At 39.3% G+C, this 22,044-nt stretch overlaps 1 protein-coding gene across 1 annotated transcript in view; it reads left to right on the top strand.

The window, feature by feature from the left end:
- CATSPERE (catsper channel auxiliary subunit epsilon) overlaps positions 1-22,044 on the top strand; it is a 226,285-nt gene that overhangs the window by 31,431 nt on the left and 172,810 nt on the right. The window contains exon 3 of the mRNA XM_006157233.2: positions 15,280-15,353. Within this exon, the coding sequence (XP_006157295.1) occupies positions 15,280-15,353 (74 nt within the window). The remainder of the gene's footprint in view (positions 1-15,279; positions 15,354-22,044) is intronic.

The raw sequence follows: 22,044 nt of genomic DNA on the forward strand, positions 1-22,044 counted from the left end.
GATTTAAGTTAAAACTGGTTTTCTTAATAGTATCATATGAACTTACCATTGAAAGTAGTTAGATTATTTAAGAAATTGTGTGATCAATATGATGTGGGTGGAAAAGGAATAGAAGACAATTGTAGACACCAGAGACAGTGGGAGAAGAGGGTGGGAAAGGACAGAGGGTCAGAAAGAGGGGTAGAAAATTTTGGATAATAATATGCATGATTAAGTCACTATGCAGTATATTCTAGATGGGAAATCACATTTTGTATGCTTCGGGAAAGGATGTAAATTAAGGTACAAAAAAAAAAAAGTTTCAGAAAAAAAAATCCATTCAATGACAGCAGTTAAGATATATAGCTCCAGTTAGGTGATACTTTATAAGATGCCTAAAGTTAGACTTGTGTTCATGGAAATGTATATATCAGCTGTGTTTGCTATGAAAATATTTAGATTAATTAAGATCTTTAGTAATTCAATAAAAAATGGGGGGAAAACAGTATAGAAAGTAAACATAGATACCAGAGACAGTGTGGGAAGAGAGTGGGAGATGGCTGAGGGTAAGAGATAAGGAATCAAGGATGGGGGGGGGGGAAAAAATTTGTTGACAATAACATGTATGTTGATGTGCTTGATTGAGACAATATACAGTGTACTCTGGATGGAAAATCTCATTTTGTATGCTGTAATGATGTACAGTGAATGAATGTAAACAAATAAATTTTAAAAAAAAAGAAAGATGATCATCTCTAATGAATTGTCAATTATATCTCTAAAGAAAGATGATCATCTCTAGTGAATTGCCAATTATATCTCTAAAAAGGGCAAATAATGATAGGACTTACTGAACTGAAATTACTATAAAAAATGTAAAAAAACAACAATATTCATATTTCTTTAACCACATACCAGTCTTACATAAATCAGAACTTCCAACAAAAATATCCAATCATTCATTCATGATCCAAATTCTGGTGTAGCAGATCAATGAAAATATGGTACACATCGGGGCCAGCAGGTGGCATGGTGGTTAGGGGCTCTGAACTCCCACATGGCTGACCATGGTTTGAGTCCTGGACCCGGTGGCTTGCCTTCTGACTCTCTCTCTCTCTCTCTCTCTCTCCCCCTCTCTGGTCAAATTTAAATGAATAAATAAAATTAGATAAAATCTTTTAAAAAACACGGTACACATAAAAAAGGTCAGACATTTATGTTTTGTCATAAATGAGACAGTGGCCACCTATTACTCATTAGTAGCATTTTTTTTAAAGAAATTTTATTTAACTTTATTTATTTTTAAATGTGACCAGAAAGGGACAAAGTGACAGAGAGAGAGAGGGAAAGTGAGAAAGCAAGCCAGCAGTTCTGGGATTCAAACCACTGTCAGCCATGTGGGAGTCCAGTGCCCTTAGCCACCATGCCACCTGCCAGCCCACATTAGTTGTGTTTTTAAGATAAATTATCAACTCTGCTCTTTCTGGCTTCTTTTTAATGCCAGTGAAGACCACTTTTATTCCAGGGATGTAGTTCTTGGGATTCTCCAAATATTCCATCAGTATATCCTCTCCCAAGGTGATGTCTATGTTCTTGTTGGCATCTGTGTAAGAGAATTCAGGGGTCTGACCTGTCTTCCACCCAAGTAGACCATGGAAATTTGGGACTGTCTTGTGCTTGCCTCCCTTTTGCACAGTGTGGCATTGGGCAAACTTCTGAACAAAAATCTTCTTGCCTTTCACAACATCACCCATTTTTAATTTTCTCTTTGGTCTCCTGGGATACTAGGGTTCACACTCAGAAGCCAGACATCCCAGTCTCTAACAGCAAGGGTGGTCTTAATGATCTGATTCACGCATTTGAACCCTGGGATCAGTAGGCAGTGTGGAGTTTCCATTTGATTCCCAGGGTCTTAGCCATGGTCAGGGGGATTTCAGAGACAAAAGCAGGCCTGCTATTTGATTCTACAGTCACTGGCAGACCATCCAAGGGATAATTTCTTAGAGCAATGCCTTGGCTACCTCATGAGCCTTTTCTGCTCTGGTAGAGAATGCCTCAACCCTGTCCAAATAGGTGCAGACTAGAGCCAACAGATATTGGTAGCCTTGGCATGACTTGACTTCAGTAAAGTCTATTTCTAGGTCCTTGTAAAGGGAAGTTCTTATTGCTGGACTTCAGGAGGTTGATTTGGCCTCTGCTGGGCATTGTTCCTGGTGTAGGTTACATATCTGCTGCTGACATGGTTGCACAGGGTAGAGAGCTCAGGAAACGATAGAACTCTAGTTGCTAGTAAAGATGTCTTTTCCTGGATAGATCTCATAATTTCCCCTCTTGCCACATGGTCGGCCTACCTGTTTACTACTATTTTCCCTTCTGTTTTTTTCTTTTTCCCATGAGTGTACTTTTAGAACCAACCTTAACCTCTGAGTTAGAGAAATATTATTTAAAGAAACCTTAATTCTTATTAGTCACTTTCATGGTTACCTGAGACTTGTCCAGTGAGATTACCAGATGTACAAGGGGAGCTGTTCAGGGTCTCAAGCCCAATCAACCCTCAGTTTCAAAGGCCAGAATGGACTTTAGTAGTCCTGAGCTCTCTTCAGAACTCAGGATATTCCCATCTCTGGTGACCAGCTCACACTAGGGATAAAGTCCCAGTGGGCGATATGAGGATGCCATCATGGGCATTGCCTAGTGCCCAGGCTGCCCACATTTGAAACATAGTTTCTTCTGAAGCAGAGGCTCTGATCTGGGCTGTTTCCAGATCCTGCCCTTGGAGAAGTTCCTAGCCTTAGGAAGTACCACGAGTGACTATCGGATGCGTTTTACATGAGAGTTAAATCAAAGTTTAGATGAATTGCCAATTTGTTATAATACTTTTCTGAGTTATCTGAGAACTTTTCTCTATCTGTTCTCATCTGTGAGAGTTCCTACACTGAGAAGTGAACCTAGGTTCCAATAGATTCTACAAGGAGTGGCTGAATATTGCTAGGAAGGCAGAGCCCAGTTTACAGATTTTACTAAGCATCTGCCTCATCATCTATACAAAAGCTCTAGCTGGCTAAACCTCTTGATCGCAGTCTCTGAGAATGTAGCCAAGGGCAGAGTCTAAATGGAAAGAAGATTAACCGAGGGGAAACAGAGGGAGTGCAAAAAGGCAGAAAGAGAGAATGTAGCCAGGAGCTCCAGTATTAACTCATCCCAACCATGCCTTGAGACTCTTACCCTACCAAGATCCTTGACCTTTTGTCTCCAGTATAGAGGCCCCTTCAAAGCCAGTTCTGGTATCTTTATTATAGGGCTACCTGATTCCCTGTCCCTCACCTTGGGGGATTTGATATCCGCTAGAGGAGGTATGAAGCGTGAAAACTTGAATGTATTATTATAAATACATATATTAATATCGATTAGAATTTCACCTTTTAATATATATCATAGCTTATGAGCATGTGCAAGCAACGAAAACAACAAAAATTAGTTTAACAAATATCCCAGTGTAGAACTGAACAATCCATCAATAGACCAACCTAATATCTTTCATTCTTTTTTTTTTTTTTTTTTGAGAGGTTTTTCGCTATAGGGCGTGTGCGCTCGCCAGACAGACAGAGACAGACAGAGAGACAGAAAGTGAGAAATCACCCCGAGGGGGGATGGTCACACTGCAATCCCTTCTCCTCCATTCTCCTCTCGGAATCTTGGGCACACACGCACACGCGCCCAGCATGAGTTTTAAGCCACTGGTCCGGGACGCGATCCGCGGTCGACTACATGGGAGTCCAATGACATAGCCATTACACTAACTGCTGGTTCCCATATCTTTCATTCTTATAAAATCTAAAGGACTAACAAAAGGAAATCAAAGCAAGTCAACTTAATAATGAGAACTAAAAGGAGGCCTCAGGAAGGACCAAGAGGCCATACTCTCCATGAGAACTTGCTTAACATTAGATTTACATCCTTTTATATACCAGCTTTACCTCTTTAATTCAGGTACATTGCATTGGCTGCTTATCATGCACATCTGTCAGATATCTTCCTGCTTTTGGCTAATTCTGATTCTGCTTAATGCTTAGCTTAGTTGTTCAGAAAACCAATGAGGTTCTTCATAGAAAATGGAAATATTTACTCAATTAAATTATTAGATTATCAGAAACTTTTACTTCTAAAAGTATATCCTCTTTGTAAATTTTCTTAGAGAAATAACATCTTAAGATTGTAAGTTGTCAAATAACCCCAATTTCCCTGGGGTTATTTGACACCATACTCTCCAGAGAAACTCCTCCCCCTCTTTTTTTTTTTTTTTTTTTACTACATAGATGTTTTTATTTACATTTTAAATTTTCTCCACTTACTGTTTACATAAGAAAAAATATTAAATTTAAAATATTGGTTTTTCCATTATTATATATATTTCTGCACCAAAAGGGTAACTATGAAGATATCATTGCATAAAATCTTAATTACTTTTATTAAATATTTTACCTGAAATTATAATTTCAATTTTATATGTATCTATTTGAATGTTGTAACATTGAATTATATTTATCTCTAATCTCTTATTCAGTAACCAATGTTCAGAATTTATAGTTTTATTTAACATATACCTTTATATATTGTTAGGAAAGAAAATATAGTTAGATTCAGAATACTTAAATTATACTATGATGATAGCTCTAATTACAGCTACTTTCTATGCTAAGTCATTCCTTTTTTAAAATTAATTATTTATTTTGCATTCATTCACTGAACATCACACAGCATGCAAGATGCAGTTTCCCAACCAGAATATATTGTATAGTCGCTTAGTCATACACGTTATCACAACAAATAATTTTCCATTTCTGGTTTCACATATATATATATATATCCCCCCCCCATTTCTCACCCTCTACCATGTCCCCCCCTCCTCCCACTCTATCTCTAATATCTGCAGTTGCTTTCCATTTCTCTTTTTTCTTCCCACATCTTATTGGTTAACAAAATATCTTAATTGATCTAATACTTTCAATAGCAAGTTCAGCTGATATATAAACATCTGTGAACAAACATTTGACTTTAGGCATGAAGCTGTGTGTAGAATGGATATTCTATAAAATAGCACCTAGCTGAGGCTACATAGTTTACTATGGTCATTAAATCGGTATTTTTAATATGTTTTTTAATTTCAAGAAAGGCAGTTTTAGCTTTAATAAATCAAAATCAAAAAAAATATAAAGAGAACTTTGCTTAAGACTTAAAGCCAGGAAGCAGGTTAGGAGTCTGTTCAAATAGTAGTTACCTGGGTCTGTCGACAATCCAAGAGAAGAAAAAAATCCCTATCGCTGGACTACAAAGCATAGAAAAAGATCAGTATTGTTTTAGTCAAAAGCCATAAAATTCTATTTCATCAGCTCAGTCTCATGTACTTAATCTAACTTCTGTTGTGGTTCAAGCTTTCTGTTTAAATTCTGCAAAATAGTATTCATCTCTGGACTTGTCCCTACCATTAAGCTGGCGATGTTTTTTAACTCTTATTTCTGTGTGTCTGACTTTAGTTTTCCTGATAAAACACTCCCTTCAGAACTTGTTCGAGAACTGGTCTGGTGTCGGTAAATTCTTTCTGGCTTTGTTTATCTGAGAATATTCCATCTTTTCTTCCCATATGAAGGATAATCTTGCTGGTTGTAATATTCTTGGTTAAAATTGTTTTTCACTCAACACTTTGAGTATATTTTCCCATTCTTTCCTTGCTCACATTGTTTCCAATGAGAGGTTAGCCTGAGGGAATATCCTTTGTAGGTAATTTGTTGCTTCTCTCTTGTCAATCTGAGTACTTTGTCTTTGTGGTTTTGGTCAATCTGGGTATAATGTGTCTTGGAGAAGATCTTCGTGGGCTGATTCTATTTGGGGTCCTTTGTATTTCTTGGGAACTCTGAATGCCTCTCTAGCTTTGAAAATTTTCTTCCAGGATTTCATGGATTAGATTATCAATGCCCTTATTAGACTCTTCACCTTCTGGGAAACCAATTCAGTAGAAAATCTTCATTTCTCTTATTCCCTGAAATCACTAGATCTCAGGAGCAATGGAAGAGTCTTCTTCTGAGGGCCTTCCCCTTGCCTCTCCGCTCAAGACTGGGGGCTGGAGGCTGAATTATCAGTAGAAAAATCTTCATTTCTCTTATTCTCTAAAATCACTAGTTCTCAGCAGCAATGGAGGAGTCTTCTTCTGAAGGCCTGCCCCTTGCCTCTTCACTCAAGACTGGGCTCTGGAGGCTGCTTATCAGTAGAAAATCTTTATTTATCATATTCCCTGAAATCACTAGTTCTCAGCAGCAATGGAGGAAACTTCTCTCCTCCCCTCCCCCCCACACACTTTTTTTCCCTTGAAAATTTTAATTTTAATTATACAGTCGAGGATGTTGGGTTTTGATTTTTGTTACCCCAAGCGTCACCTGTTTGAGTTCTTTTTATTTTTTTTTAAGAATTATTTTTATTATTTTAACTTTCATTTATTTACTTTAATTTGACCAGAGAGGGACAGAGTGAGAGAGAGAGAGAGAGAGAGTGAGAAAGCAAGCTACCAGGTCCAGGATTTCAACCATGGTCAGCCATGTGGGAGTGCAGTGCCCTTAACCACCATGCCATGGGCCAACCCCACTTGTTTGATTTCTTATAGCCCAAATATCTCTGATATCTCCACTCCTCCTAAGTGTGATATTCCCAAAAAACTCTCTCAATTAGTAGGCAGAGGCCAGCCTTCAGAGCTAAAGCCTTTAAGTTGCCAGGCCTCACTGTTTGGGGATAACCAGTCTCCATTTTATGACAAGAGTAATAGCCCCTCCAAGTTGGTCAGGGCTGAATGTACAGCAGATGGGCATGAATGGGGTCTGGCAAAGGAGAAGGGGGGACTGATGGTGCTTAGAGAAGGTCTAGGCTGTGGAGAAGACTCATAGGGCCTTGGACAGAAAACTCTCTCCACTCCACCATAACCATGAATAGAGCCCCAAGGAAAGGTTGGTATGTAAGAGAAAAGATAACACAGGAGAACAGGATCCTCACTCCCCATTAACCAAGAAGGAAAGACTCCTGAAACAAGGCGAGTCTCCCCACTCCCCCTTTGACAAAAGAGGGTTTGACAGACAAGGGTTGATTGACAAGGTGACTAGTTTTGTTCTTGTTGGGACAGAAACAAATCAGAAATAGCCTCAAAGAAGGCCAAACAGAGAGCTCGGGGGTACAGGGGTCTTTTGTACATACAGAAAAAGCCTCCCTCCCAGTGTTCCCCTCCCTATAATGGTGATGCAAGACAGATACAGGGAGGATGTCCCCTCAAAGGGGTAACCACACAGATGTCCATCTAGCCACATCCCTCATGGGAACTATAGGCGCCTCTTAGCTTTGTTCAGTCAGTTTTAATCCCTTACCTCGACTCGGTGCCCAGGGAGGGACTGAGTCTCTCAGTGCTAAGTGTTGCCCTGAGCTGTTTGAAGTCACCATGAAACCACAGGTGAGGACCCACTCAGACCCTGTAGTCTGAGGACTTTGGGGTCACACACACACACACACACACACACACACACACACACACACAGATATTCTGGAATTTATCACAATGTCCTTCCCCTCTTGGGAGGTTCCTGATTGATGGTCTCTATTCAAGGACTGTGTGAGTCCTCATGGTCTCTACTTAGAGACCATGGAAGGTAATCAGTCTCCTTCTCTCCAACTAGGATGGACCTGATGGGATTTGGGTCCCAGGACCTTACCTTGTCCTGAAGTTTCAGCCAGTGAGTTGGGCAGTCTCACTATTGAGTCTAGTTGGAGTTGGCTTTCATGGGATGTCAGGGCCCACAATGAAGGAAGACCTAAGGAAAGACTGGGTCGTGCTGCCTTGTTCTACTCTGGGGCTCTTCCAACCCAGCAGGTCCCCTCTGCTATCCTGGTGGCTGAAAGGGCTACTATGATTGATTGATTCCCAGTCAGGGAACCAGAAATGTTGTAGAAACAGACCACCGAGAAACCAAACACCACTCAGAGAGTAGAACTCAAGTTTATTGTGCGGGCGGACCCAAAGGAGTTCAGATGGTCATGCCACATTCCTTTCTCCATTTCTCCTTGGGATTTTGGATGCACACGCACCCAGAATGATTTTTAAGCTGTCGGGTCCCAGACTTGAACCGCACTGTCAGCATGTGGGCTCCAGCCACCTGAAGTCCACACCATTGGCTGGTCCCTTTACGATGTTTCTTTCTCTGCCTAGTTATTTTTTCTCTCTCATGTTTTTAAACATCCTTCTGTATTTCTGAAGGTGTTTATTTTGTCTTAATAGTTACTTTCATCTTTTAAACATCTTTAATGCCCTGCTTTCTTATTTTTTTGTTTTGCTATATGGCTACTCACTTTTAAAAAAAACTTTATATCTTCTGAGAGAGAAAAAGAGAGCCCTCCAACAGGGTCTTCACACTGTGGTACAACCCATGTCAGCCAGCCTAGATTACAGGCACCTGCGCATGCATCTGTCATGCTCCAGCATGTCCTGGGACCTAAACCCATAACTGTTACATGTGGGTCCAGTTGCATAACTGCTACTCACCACCTGGCTCTAGTTTCTCACTCTCCTTTTTCTTTCTTCCGTCTCTCTCACATTTTTTAGCTACATTATTTCTCCCTGTCAGACCATATAGCATGTATATATTATCCTAAAACCTTTATTTCCACATGTTTATCTTTTATCTCACCATTAATGCATTTGCCAAAGTAACCTCAGTCATTTCTTGATTTGATGGTGTCCATCCTCTAGTCCAATATAGTTTTTGGCTAACTTTTTTGGCAAAAGGTGAGACAGGAAATATTTTCATGTGGATCAAATGATCTCCATTGTAGTTACTTCATTCTGCCATTGTAGAATGGAAACATCTGCTGGCTCCTCAGATTAAAAAATATATATATTTATTCAATTTTATTTATTTATTTATTTATTATTATTTTAAAACACTTTCCAAGAGTTTATATATACTCACCAGAGAAAGAAAGAAAGTAAGAGAGCAAGCCACCAAGGCCGGAACTCCCACCTAATGACCATAAGGGTCCAGTGCCTTAACCACCATGGCACCTGCTGGCCCCTAATTTCAGATTTTTAGCTTGCATAATGGTGAGTGAATAAATTTGTATTGTTTTAGTTAAAACAAAAATTACCGGGAACCAGCAGTTAGCTTAATTGCTATGTTGCTGAACTCCCATGTAGTCGACCGCAGTTCGTGTCCCGGACTCGGTGGCTTAAAACTCACACCGGGCACGTGTGCGTGCGTGCCCAAGATCCCGAGAGGAGAATGGAGGAGAAGGGATTGCGGCGTGGCCATCCCCCCTGGGGGGTGATTTCTCGCTTTCTGTCTCTCTGTCTGTCTCTGTCTGTCTGGCGAGCGCACGTGCCCTATAGCAAAAACCTCTCAAAAAAAAAAAAAAAACTACCAACAAAAAACATTAAAAGAATAATTAAACAAATATCAAAAAGCTGAGACTAGGAGATGGCATAATGGTTACATCACATGGCTGATCATAGTTTTGGACCGGGCAGCATAAAACTCATGCCAGGTATATGTGTGGGTGTGCCTAAAATCTTGAGAGGGGACTATTTCCCTGGGAAGGGATTTCTCACTTTTGGTCCCTCAGTCTCTCTGGCAAGTGCACATACCCTATAGGAAAAATATCTCTCCCTCAAAAAAAAAAAAAAAAGTGTTTATATTGGTGTTTATTTTTACCTTTTTTTTAAATTTTTTTTAGTTTGCCATGGGGCACATGCACTTGCCAGAAATGGAGGGACGGGTAAGAAAGCATTCCCCAGGGCCAATGGCTATGTCAAAAATCCCTTCTCTTTCATTCTTCTCTCAGGATTTTGAGCAGGCACACACAACACACCTGGTATGTTTTCCATGATACCAGGTTCAGGACTCAAATCATAGTCAGTCATGTAGAATCTTTAACCACCATGCCACCTGGCTGGCCCAGTTTATTTATTTTTAAGCTTTAACACTTTTGAGTTTATACTGTTCTTTGTCTTGTAGCTGTACTATAATGTAGAACTAGTTTGTTTTATTTTTTATTTTTATTTTTTTGAGAGATTTTCACTGTAGGGCGCGTGTGCTCGCCAGACAGACAGAGAGAGACATAGAGACAGAAAGCGAGAAATCACCCCCCAGGGGGGGTGGTCACGCCGCAATCCCTTCTCCTCCATTCTCCTCTCGGGATCTTGGGCACGCACGCACACGCGCCCGGCGTGAGTTTTAAGCCACCGGGTCCGGGACATGAACCGCGGTCGACTACGTGGGAGTCCAGCGACATAGCCATTACGCTAACTGCTGGTTCCTAGCTTGTTTTATTTTTTGATCTGTGAAGTTTTTGATAGAATGTGTTACCACCATTACCAGGATTTATCTTAATTCTCTCACCACTCATATTTTGATACATTGTCATAATTTATAGCCATTAACAACTATCTTCCTTTTATATAAGTACTGTGTAGGTGTGGTCATGTAGCAAATTTTATATTTAATATTTAGCACCAGTTCTTTTGTCAACATCCCTGCATTCATTTCAATGATCTGAAGCTCTTTCACTCATAGATTTTTCAAGAAGGTTTCATGGGAGCAATATATATAACCTGAATTATTTTATAGTCATATGGACTTTACATCTAAAAGTTGGTGTACATGGATATATAAACTGTTTGATGTTCTGTTTTCTTATACCACCCTCAACAAGCTCTTGTCATGCCACGACACCCTCCCTGCAGCACTCTGGCTTGATAGGATCTTGGGCATACACACATGCACCCAGCTTGTTTTCAAAACACTCAAGGAATCCCAATCCTCATGGCTTTCAGCACTGAACTTCAGTTTGCTACCGACTGATGCACCAGGCTGGGACCAATTTCCTTTTATACATGTTACTTTGGTGTTTTTGGCATAAAGCATCACTTCTGAAAATCTTGTAGTTATCTGATGTTTTTCCCTTTTAAATTACTTATTCTTTTTCTCAGGATCCTCAAAGACCCTATTTTAAAATCCAGTGCTCCCCCCCCCCCCCGGCATAGGGCGCATGTGCTCACCAGAGAGACAGACAGAAAATGAGAAATCACCACCCGGGAGGATGGCCACACCACAATCCCTTCACCTCCATTCTCTTCTTGGGATCTTGGGCATGCACGCAAATGTGCCCAGTGTGAATTTCAAGCCACTGGGTTCGGGACTCAAATTGTGGTCAGCTAGGTGAGAGTCCAGTGTTGTAATCATTATGCCATCTGCTGTTCCCAGTCCAGTGCTTTTCAGTAGCCAGGTATTTGCTTTTTTTGAGATTTTTGCTATAGGATGCATGTGCTGGATAGAGAGACAGACAGGAAGCTAGAAATCACCCCTTCCATTCCTTTCAGCTTTGGTGGCTTGGGCAATGTTTGCTATTCCTTGGCGTGCAACTGCATCATTCCAATCTCTGCTTCCTTGTTTACATGCCATTCTCCCTGTGTTTTTGAAATCATTCTTATTTATTTTTTTTTAGGTATGAGATATACTCTTTGAATATATGCTTTTTCAAATTTTTAAATTTTATGTATCATTCCAGAATTATAATTAGTGCTAGTGCTCTATTACAAACACTTAATTTTTTCTTCAGGATCTACAAGTATAAATAAGTTGGGTTTTTCTTTTCTTTTCTTTTCTTTTTTGCCTGTCTTTAATATTTGTCACTTACTCTTCATTGCTTTCTTTTTTAAAAGTTTATTTATTAGAGCCAGCAGGTGATGTGGTAGTTAAGACACTGTATTCTCACATGGCCAACCATGGTTCAAATCCCAGACCTGGTGGCTTGCTATCTCACATTCCCTTCTTTTCTTTCTCTGTTGAGCACACATGTCCTATGGCAAACTTAAAAGTAATAATAATATGGGACCAGCAGATGGCATAATGGTTACATCACTGAACTCTTATGTAGTTGACCGTGGTTCAGGTTTTGGATCTGGCGGCATAAAATTCATGGTGGGCATGTGTGCGTGTGTCCAATATCCTAGGAGGAAAATGGAAGAGAGAGTTTTATTATTGATGTTGTCTGATGTTTTGTTTTTTATTTTTGGTACTACCCTAATTGTTCTTTCTGTGTTTACAAAGAATGGATAGATTTTAAAATTCTTACCACCAGGACCAGCAGATGGCATAATGGTTACAATGCTGAATCTCCCCCATATTTGACCACAGTTCCAGTCCTGGGCCCAGCAGCTTAAAACTCACAGTGGGCATGTGTGCGTACATGCCCAAAATCCCAAGAGGAGGATGGAGAAGGGATTGTGGCATGGCCATCCCTCTGGGGGTTGATTTCTTGCTTTCTGTCTCTGTCTCTCTCTCCTCAGCCAAGCGCATGCTCTCTGTAGCAAAAATTTCTCTAAAAACACAAAAGGCCATGGTATATAAAATTAATAGTAATTATTTAAGACTGACTATGACATTCTTTGTAAATGTGGTCAGTTTTGATAACTGTTGTGTGAGATTGCAAAGAATATATGTTTTTTTATATTGCTCAATTTTAAGATTGTATTTTTTTTTAAAGAAATATATATATATACCACTTGGGCGGGCTTCCCGGCCTATTGGTTAAGAAAACCAAATCCCACATGACTGATCATGACTTGAAACCTGGTCCCAGTGGCTTGAAAAACTCACTGGGTACATGTGCATGTGTACCCCAAATTTGAACAGAATAGAGAAATGGAGGATAGAGGATTGTGACATAACCATGTTCCATTGTGAGAACTTTCTCCCTCACTCTCCCTCACTCTGTCTTTCTAGTACGTGCCCTCTGACAAAAACAAAGATAGAAAAATTATCACTATAGGGAACCAGCAGTTAGCATAATGGCTATGTCGCTGGACTCCCACGTAGTTGACCGCGGTTCGCGTCCCAGATCCGGTGGCTTAAAACTCACACTGGGCGCCTGTGCGTGCGTGCCCAAGATCCCGAGAGGAGAATGGAGGAGAAGGGATTGCGGCGTGACCATCCCCCCTGGGGGGTGATTTCTCACTTTCTGTCTCTATGTCTCTCTCTGTCTGGCTGGCCAGCCCATCAGCCCTATAGCAAAAATCTCTCCAAAAAAAAAAAAAAAGCAATAAAAAAAAAATCACTATACAAGAAGTATCTTCAAAAAGCTCATGGAATATATGTATTATTAAAATACTCTTGGGACCAGGAAGTGGCATGGTGGTTAAGGCACTGGACTCCTACTTGGCTGACCATGGTTTGAATCCTGCACCTGATGGCTTGGGAATCACACCAGGTGCATGTGTATGCGTGCCCAAAGTGCCAGGAGAAGAATGGTGGAGAAGGGATTGTGGTGCGGTCATCTCCCCTAGGGAGATGATTTCTCACTTTCCCTCTCCCTGTCTCTCCCTGTCTCTCTGATGAGTACATGTGCCTATGGCAAAAATCTTAAAAAAAAAAAATCCAAAAACTATGAATTTCAAAAATTTTTGTAACAATAAACTTGTACTTTAGTCCCATGTTACACACACTTTTTGAAGTACTCTTATGTTAATCTACTAAAATTTTAATTCTTTCAATTTTTGCTTTAGATATTTCAAAGTTATATCTTGTGATTCTTCTTTAATTCTCATATGCTGCTATTAATACCATAATTGGGCTGACCTCTGTTGTGGTATTTAAGGTGGCTAGATTCCACATGTCTTACAGTGCAGTTCAAGTTGCAGACCTGGTAGCTTGAGAAATATACCAGGTGTGTGTGCCAGCCCAAATTCCCAAAAGGAGAGAAAGCAGGAAAGGGATTGCAGTGTGCTCATTCACCACAGGGAGTGATTTCTCATTTTCCCTCTGGCTCTCTCTCTCTATGGAGTGTACATACCCTCTAGCAATTGTTTGAAATTCTATGATAATTAGTCTGTGAAATAGTTGGTATTATAATGTCTATTTTATAAATAATAGTTATATATGTATATGTACATACAAATACCTTGTATAGAACAAGACTTTTATGTATCAAATGTTAGAAGGTGAAATTGGTTTCCAATTCTGGCTGAAGAAGAGAACCCATGCTGAGACTAAGAGTGAGAGTGTTAGAAAGTAGATCAGTATACTGCAGAAGGATAAAGAAAGAATTCATAATGAAAGAATGAGTGGCAGAGAAAAAAATAACTTTAGAAACAAGGAAAATGGGGCACTGCTGACCGTATTTCCCATGGTACACCATGGCCTCTCTTTCTCTTGTGGCCCCAGGCTCCTCAGGGGTGACCAGGGGTTTCAGTGTAGACATAGCCAAGTCCAAGAACCACACCACATACAACAGCCCCCCAAATGGCACAGAAATGGCATCAAGAAACCCCAATCACAAAGATATGAATCTCCCAAGGGGGTGGACCTCAAGTTCCTGAGGAATATGTGTTTTGCCAAGAAGCACAACAGGAAGGGTATGAACAAGATGCAGACCAACAATGCCAAGGCCATGAGTGCATGAGCAGAGACCACCAAGCCCCCCATAAAGACAAAGGAGGTTCAGAAGGGCATCCGAAAGGGCAGCACCCGCCAGCTCAGTCAACTTGCCTACCTCGCCCACCCTACACTCGGGAAATGTGTTCGTGCCTGTATCACCAGGCACCTCAGGCTCTCTTGGCCAAAGGCCAACAAAGCGAAGGCCAAGGCCAAGACCAAGGCCCAAACCAAGACCTAGGCCTAAGCTGCAGCTCCATCTTCAGTTCCGGCTCCAGCTGAGGCTCCCAAAGGTGTCTAGGCCCCCACAAAAGCTCTGGAGTAGAGGCCTCTGCCAGTATGAGGACAGAAGGACTTATGACCCCTGGACTGCTCTGTGCCTGGGGCTGATGTCCTCCTGTGCTGTATGTAGAACATACCTGAGTCAGAAAAAGGAAAAAGGAAAATGTGACTGATGAAAGTTATGGTGACAGTCAGCATTAATGTGAATAATAGAATCTCAGAATTAAAAGTGTCTTGTAATTAAATGCAAAATCACACTTACTAATCTTTTTTTATCCTTAGAACCTACCAAAGTGCCACTGCCCTCCTAGATAGTTAATAGATTATTTTTGAAATAAAATAAAAGGCCTATAGTTTTTTGGAGAGACTGCTGAAGTATCCCAGAAAGGTTGTTACTTTTCCTTTGTCATACTACTTTGTATGATTTTGGTGGAATTGAAGTTTAGTACTTCTTTCTTTAAATAATAAGAATTCAGAAAATTGGAATTATGCAACTGAATATTGTGGTGAAAATTCTCAAGCAGAATTTTTGTTAGAACTCTTTTACTTTTTTTTTTTTCAGATTATATTAGAGTATGAAGGAACATCATTTTCTGAGTGGAAGGTGCCAGAAACTTGTTCTATTGAAGATAAAAGGTAAGTGACCAGCAGTTAGCGTAATGGCTATGTCGCTAGACTCCCACGTAGTCGACCGCGGTTCGTGTCCCGGACCTGGTGGTTTAAAATTCACACAGGGCGCATGTGCGTGCGTGCCCAAGATCCCGAGAGGAGAATGGAGGAGAAGGGATTGCGGCGTGACCCTCCCCCCCGGGGAGTGATTTCTCGCTTTCTGTCTCTATGTCTCTCTCTGTCTGTCTGGCGAGTACAGGTGCCCTATAGTAAAAACCTCTCCAAAAAAAAAGATAAAAGGTAAGATTTTTGTGTGTATGTGTATATTTAAATGTAAAAATACCATATAGTGCAGACATTTAGATTCAAGGCTGTGATTTAATATAAATTTCCTTCATTAAATAGATATTTTTAAAAGGCAGTCACTTTGAAAATAGGATACAAGTAAAATATTGCTATATTTTAACTTTTCTCTTTTTAGCATACAATTGAAATTTTTTTCAGGTTTTTGCCGTAGGATACATGTACTTGCCAGAGAGAGACAGAAAGAGGCAAAGTGAGAACTCACCCTCCATGGGGATAGTCACACCACAACCCCTTCTCTTCTGCTCTCCTCCTGGGAGCCCTGGCATGCATGCACATGCACCAGCATGATTATTAAGCTTCCAGGTCAAGGATTTGAACCATGGTCAGCCATGTGGAATTCCATCATCTTACCACAGTGCCACCTACTGGCCCAGGATTGAAATTCTGTTTTTATTATTATTATTTTTTTAGAGGGCTGGACAGCCCTTCTTTTATTATTTATTTACTTATCCTTTTTTATTGTTAGAATGAGCATGTGCTCACCAGAGAGAGAAAATAGTTCCCTATAAAGGCATGTTCACACTTCAATACTTTTCCTGCCATTTCTCCATCCCATCAGGATTTGGGGCAGACACACACACACATGCCTGGCATATTTTATGAGCCTCTGGGGCCAAGTTTTGAACCACCATCAACCATGTGGGAATCCAGTTCCATATGTAAAGAGCTTAACTATCTCACTACAGGGTTGGCCCCCCCATTGAAGTGTTGAGGCTTAAAAAGAGTAGAGGAATTCTTATTTTTTTAACTATTATTTCAGTTTTTTTATACATTCAGTCATGTTACTTAGCTTGCAAAGTCAAAATTCCAACATGTGTACACTTCACATGGGTCTTGTTGACAATACTATAAGGTTATCTCTCAACAGATAATAACCCATTTCTTTGTCCCATAAATGCCTTGCCTCTCTATTTTTTTTCTTTTATTTCCTTCCTCAGACTCTACTCTTTTACCCTCCCTCTTCCCACACTGTGTCTGGTACTCTTAACCATTTCCTATGTTTCTATATCCTTTAGTCATTCAGTTCAGGCCAGAGAGTGCAGACGATTGGTATATATTAAATGGAGACATACAATGTCTCTCTTTCATAGCCTGGCTTGCTTCACTGAGCAGTAAATCTTCCATATTTCTCCATTTTCTGTGAAAGACCAGGGTCTTGTTTTTTATGGCTGAGTAGTATTCCATAGAGCGTGTGTGCCACACTTTTTCAACTCATTCATCTGTTCATGGGCATTTGGGTTGGTTCCACGTCTTAGCAATTGTGAATAATGTCACAATAAACATCAATGTGCAAGCACTTTTCTGACTAAGCATTCTTCTATCCTTTGGGTAGATACCAAGGAATGAGATTGCTGTGTCATATGGTTGTTCTATTTGTAAATCTTTGAGGAATCTCCAAATTATTCTCCACAGTGGCTGGATCAATTTACATTCCCACCAGCAATGTGAGAGAGTTCCCCTTTCACCACACCCCCACCCACACTTGCCATTTCTTGTTTTTTGTTTGTTTGTTTGTTTGTTTGTTTTGTTTTTAATCTTAGACATTCTGACTGGAGTTAGGTGGTATCTCACTGTGGTTTTGATCTGCATCTCCCTTGTAATGAGGGATATGAAGCATTTTTTTCATATGTCTTTTTGCTATTTATATAACATCCTTAGAGAGTGGTTTTTTTCAACTCATTCTCCCATCTTTTAATGGGGTTGATCATCTTTTTTTGGAACAGCTGCTTGAGTTCCTTGTGTATTCTGGTTATCAGTCCCTTGTATAATATATAGTTTACAAAAATCTTTTCCCATTCTGAGGGCTGTCGATTCACATTAACTACTGTGGATTTTGCCATGCAGAATCTTCTTAATCTGATGTAATACCATTTGTCTATTTTTGGGATTATTGACTGTGCTCTGGGGGACTTATTTAAGAAGTCCTTACCTATCCCAATATCTCCCAGAGTTTCCCCAGTGTTTTCCAGCAACAGTTTTATAGATTGAGGTCTTAGGTTTAGATCTGAGATCCACTTTGAGTTTATTTTTGTCAATGGTGAGAGGTAGGGGGTTCAGATTCATCTTTCTACAGGTGGATATCCAGTTTTTCCAGCACCATTTGCTAAAGAGGTCTTCCTTTTCCCAGTGGAGTGACTGGTACCCTTTGTCAAAAAACAGTTGGCTGTATGTTTTGGATTTTATTACTGGGGAATCGATTCTGGTAGTCTACCTGTCTGTTTCTGTGCCAATACCACGCTGTTTTGATTACCATGGCTTTGTGGTATATTTTTGCATTAGGGAGTGAAATGCTGCCCACGCCATTCTTCTTGTGCAGGATTGCTTTGGCAATATGAGGTCTTTTATAATTTCGGACAAATTGTATGGTTGTTTTTTCTAGATCTGCAAAGAATGTCTCTGGTACTTTGATTGGGATTGCATTAAATATGTAAATTAATTTGCGTAGGATTGTCATTTTGTTTATATTAATTCTTCCAATCCAGGAATATGGAATGTCTTTCCACTTTTTTATGTCATTCTCAATTTCTTTTTTTAGCTTCTCATAGTTTTCCTTGTGGAGGTCTTTAACTTCTTTGGTTAGATTTATTTCTAGATATCTTATACTTTTTGTGGCTATGGAAAATGGAATTACTTTTTTCAGTCCTGACTCAGTTTGCCTGCTGTTCATGTATAGAATGCTATAGATTTCTGTATGTTGATTTTTGTATCCTGAAACTTTACTGTATTCATGAATTACTCCCAGGAAGTTTTTCATGGATACCATCGGGTCTTCTATGTATGCAATCATGTCATCTGCAAATAGAGAGAGTTTCACCTCTTTTCCTATTTGATTGCCTTTTATTTTATTCTCTTTTCTGATTGTGTTGATGAGGACTTCCAATAGTATATTGAAAAGGAGTGGAGAAGGTGGGCATCCTTGTCTTGTACCAGTTTTTAGTTGGAAAATCTTTCAGTTTTTCTCCATTCAGGATGATGTTCGCTATGGGTTTTTCATAGATAGCTTTTATTGTGTTGATAAATGACCCTTCTATGTCAATTTTGCTGATATTCTTGATCACGAATGGATGTTATAGCTTATCAAATGATTTTTCTGCATCAGTTGATATGATCATATGGTTTTTATCTTTATTTCTGTTAATATGGTGTATTACCCTAATGGTTTTGCATATGTTAAGCCAACCATGCATTCCTAAAATAAAGCCTACCTGATTGCGATGTATAATTTTTTTATATGTTGTTGGATATGGTTTGCTAGTATCTTGTTGAGAATATTTGCATCTATATTCATCAGAGATATTGGTCTGTAGTTTTCCTTCCTTGTCCTATGTTTATCTGTTTTAAGGATAAGGGTGATGGAGGCTTCATAGAATGAATTAGGGAGAGATTCACCCTTTGGAATCTTTAGAAATAACTTGAGCAGAATGGGGGTTAACTCTTCTTTAAAAGTTTTGTAGAATTCAAAGGTGAAGCCATCAGGACCAGGGCTTTTCTTTGTTGGGAGATTATTACTGATTCAATCTCCTGATTTGTTATGGGCCTATTCAGATTTTCTATATCCTCCTGACTCAATCTTGGTATATTTTATGTGTCCTGGAATTTGTCCATCTCATTCAGATTTTTTTGTTTGCTGGCATATAGTTGTTCATAGTATCCTCTAATGTTTTGTATTTCTATTATGTCTGTCATTATATTGCCAGCTTCATTGCAAATTTGATTTACATGGTTCCTTTCTCTCTTCTTCTTAATAAATCTCACTAGTGGTGTATCAACTTTGTTTATCTTTTCAAAGAACCAGCTTTAACTTTCATTTATTTTCTGTATAGTTCATTTATTTTCTATTTCATTTATTTCAGATCTTTATTATTTCCTTTCTCCTATACTTTTTTGGATTTTTTGCTGTTGCTTTTCCAATTCTCTGAGGCACAATGTTAGGTGGTCAATTTGCCTTTTTTCCATCTTCTTCTCATGCACACTAATTGCTACGAACTTCCCTCTTATGACTGCTTCTGCAGTTTCCCAAAGATTATGGAGACTTGTGTCCTCATTGTCATTGGCTTCCATTAATCTTTTTATTTTTTTCCTCATGATTTTTTTTTTATTTTACACTTTTTTCTTTATTTACATTCATTCACTGTACATCATTATAGCGTACAAAATGAGATTTTTCCATTGAGAATACACTGTATATTGGCTCAATCAAGCACATCAACATATGTGTTATTGTCAACAAATCATTTTCCATTTCTTGTTTTCTGTATATTTTGCCTTTTTCCCCATTCTTGATTCCCTATCTCACCCTCTGCCATCTCCCACCCTCCTCCCACACTGTGTCTGGTATCTATTGGTGCTTTCTATGCCTCCCCCATTTTATTGTTTCACTAAATATCTTAATAAATCTAAATATTTTCAATAGCAAGCACAGCTGATATGTACATATCCATGAACACAAGACTGACTTTAGGCATAAACCTCAGTGAATAGAATGAACATACTGTAAAGTAGCACCTAACTAGGGCTATATAGCTTAACTGCAGTCATCAAATAGGTATTTCTAATGCCTTTTTTTTTTCTTCTGAAAATTTTTTTTTATTAATTTACATTCATTCCCTGAGCATCATCACAACATTCTAAATGTGATTTCCCATCTAGAATGTACTGTATAGTGGCTTAGTAATGCATGTTATCATCCATAATATTCCATTTCTACTTTCATATATATGTTTTTTTACCCCATGTCTAGCCCTCTGCCCTATTCCACTCTCTTATTACACTATCTCTGCTGTCTACAGTTGTCTTCAATTCCTTTTCCCCCAACATTTCGTTGATCACACAATATCATAAGTAATCTAACTACTTTCAATAGCAAGATCAGCCGATGGTTTCAAGAAAAGCAGTTTTGAACTGGTAAGGATATTTCTTTGAAACTTAAAGCCTAGAAACAGGTTAGTATTCTGTTCAAATAGTCGGAACATGAATCTATTGATAGCTGAAGACAGGACAAAAATCCTTAAAACCGGACAACAAAGCTTAGAAGAAAAGCAGCAATATTTTAGTCAAGTCGTAGAATACTGTTTCATCAGTTCAGTCTCATGTACTTAATCTTTCTTCTGTATCTGTTGAGGTTCGATGTTCCAGATTGAAATCTGGGATGTAATACTCAACTCCAGCTTTTGGCCCTACAATTAAGTTGCCCATTTTCTTAGTTTCTGAACTCTTATTTCTGTGTGTCTGCATTTAATTTTACTGACATAGCACTCCCTTAAGAACTTCTTGGAGATCCGGTCTGGTGCTGGTAAATTCTTTCAGGTTTTGTTTATCTGGGAAAGTTCGTGTCTTTTCTTCCCAAATGAACGATAACCTTGCTGGGTACAGAATTCTCGGTTGAAATTGCTTTTCCCTTAATACTTTGAATACATTTTCCCATTCTCTCCTCGCTCTCATTGTTTCCGATGAGAGGTCTGCCGTTAGTCTGATGGGATACCCTTTGTAGGTAACTTGCCTTTTTTCTCTTGCCAGTCTTAGTATCTTGTCTTTGTCTGTGGTTTTGGTCAATCTGGCTATAACGTGTCTTGGAGAAGATCTTCTTGGGTTGATTCTATTTGGGGTCCTCTGTATTTCTTGGGTCTGAATCTTTGAGTGCCTCTCCAGGTTTGGAAAATTTTCTTGTAAGATTTCATGGAATAGATTATCAATGCCCTTATGAGTCTCTTCACCTTCTGGGATGCCTATTATCCGGATGTTTGGACGTTTGATGGTATCTAGTACTTCTCGCATATTATTCTCAAATTTTTGGGCCATTTTCTCAGTCTTCGCGGTGGATTTTTCTAGGCCAACCATTTTCTCTTCTACATTAGAGATTCTATTTTCTGTATGATCTAGTCTGCTTTTAATACTTTCAAGGGAGATTTTGACTTCTTGTATTATAGCCTTCATCTCTAACAGTTCCATCTGATTCTTTTGTAAAGTGTGAAATTCCTCTTTTAGATCTAGCATGAATTTCCTCACCTCCTGGAACTCTTCAACTCCTTTCTCCTTCCTCTTCAGCAGTTCCTTGTCTCTCTTCTCTTCCATCTCTGTTAGCTTTGCCATTATGAATGTTCTGAATTCTTTATCAGACATTTCCATGATTTCCATTGAACTGTGTGTGGATAAAGAGGAGCTATCCTTTTCCCTTGTGGGAGAGGTATTTTCCTGCTTCCCCATATTTCTTGTGGTCCTGCAGCGATTTCTAGTCATCTGGTGGATGGTCGGTTTCTTCCCAAACTTGGAAGTTCAATCAGAGGGTCGAGGAGTGTGCAGAAAAAGAAGCAGAGAGAGGGAAACAATACCAACAGCAAAAAAACAGACAAGA

Source organism: Tupaia chinensis, unplaced genomic scaffold (genome assembly GCF_000334495.1).
Source record: "Tupaia chinensis unplaced genomic scaffold, TupChi_1.0 Scaffold000532_1, whole genome shotgun sequence".
Lineage (NCBI taxonomy): Eukaryota > Metazoa > Chordata > Mammalia > Scandentia > Tupaiidae > Tupaia > Tupaia belangeri.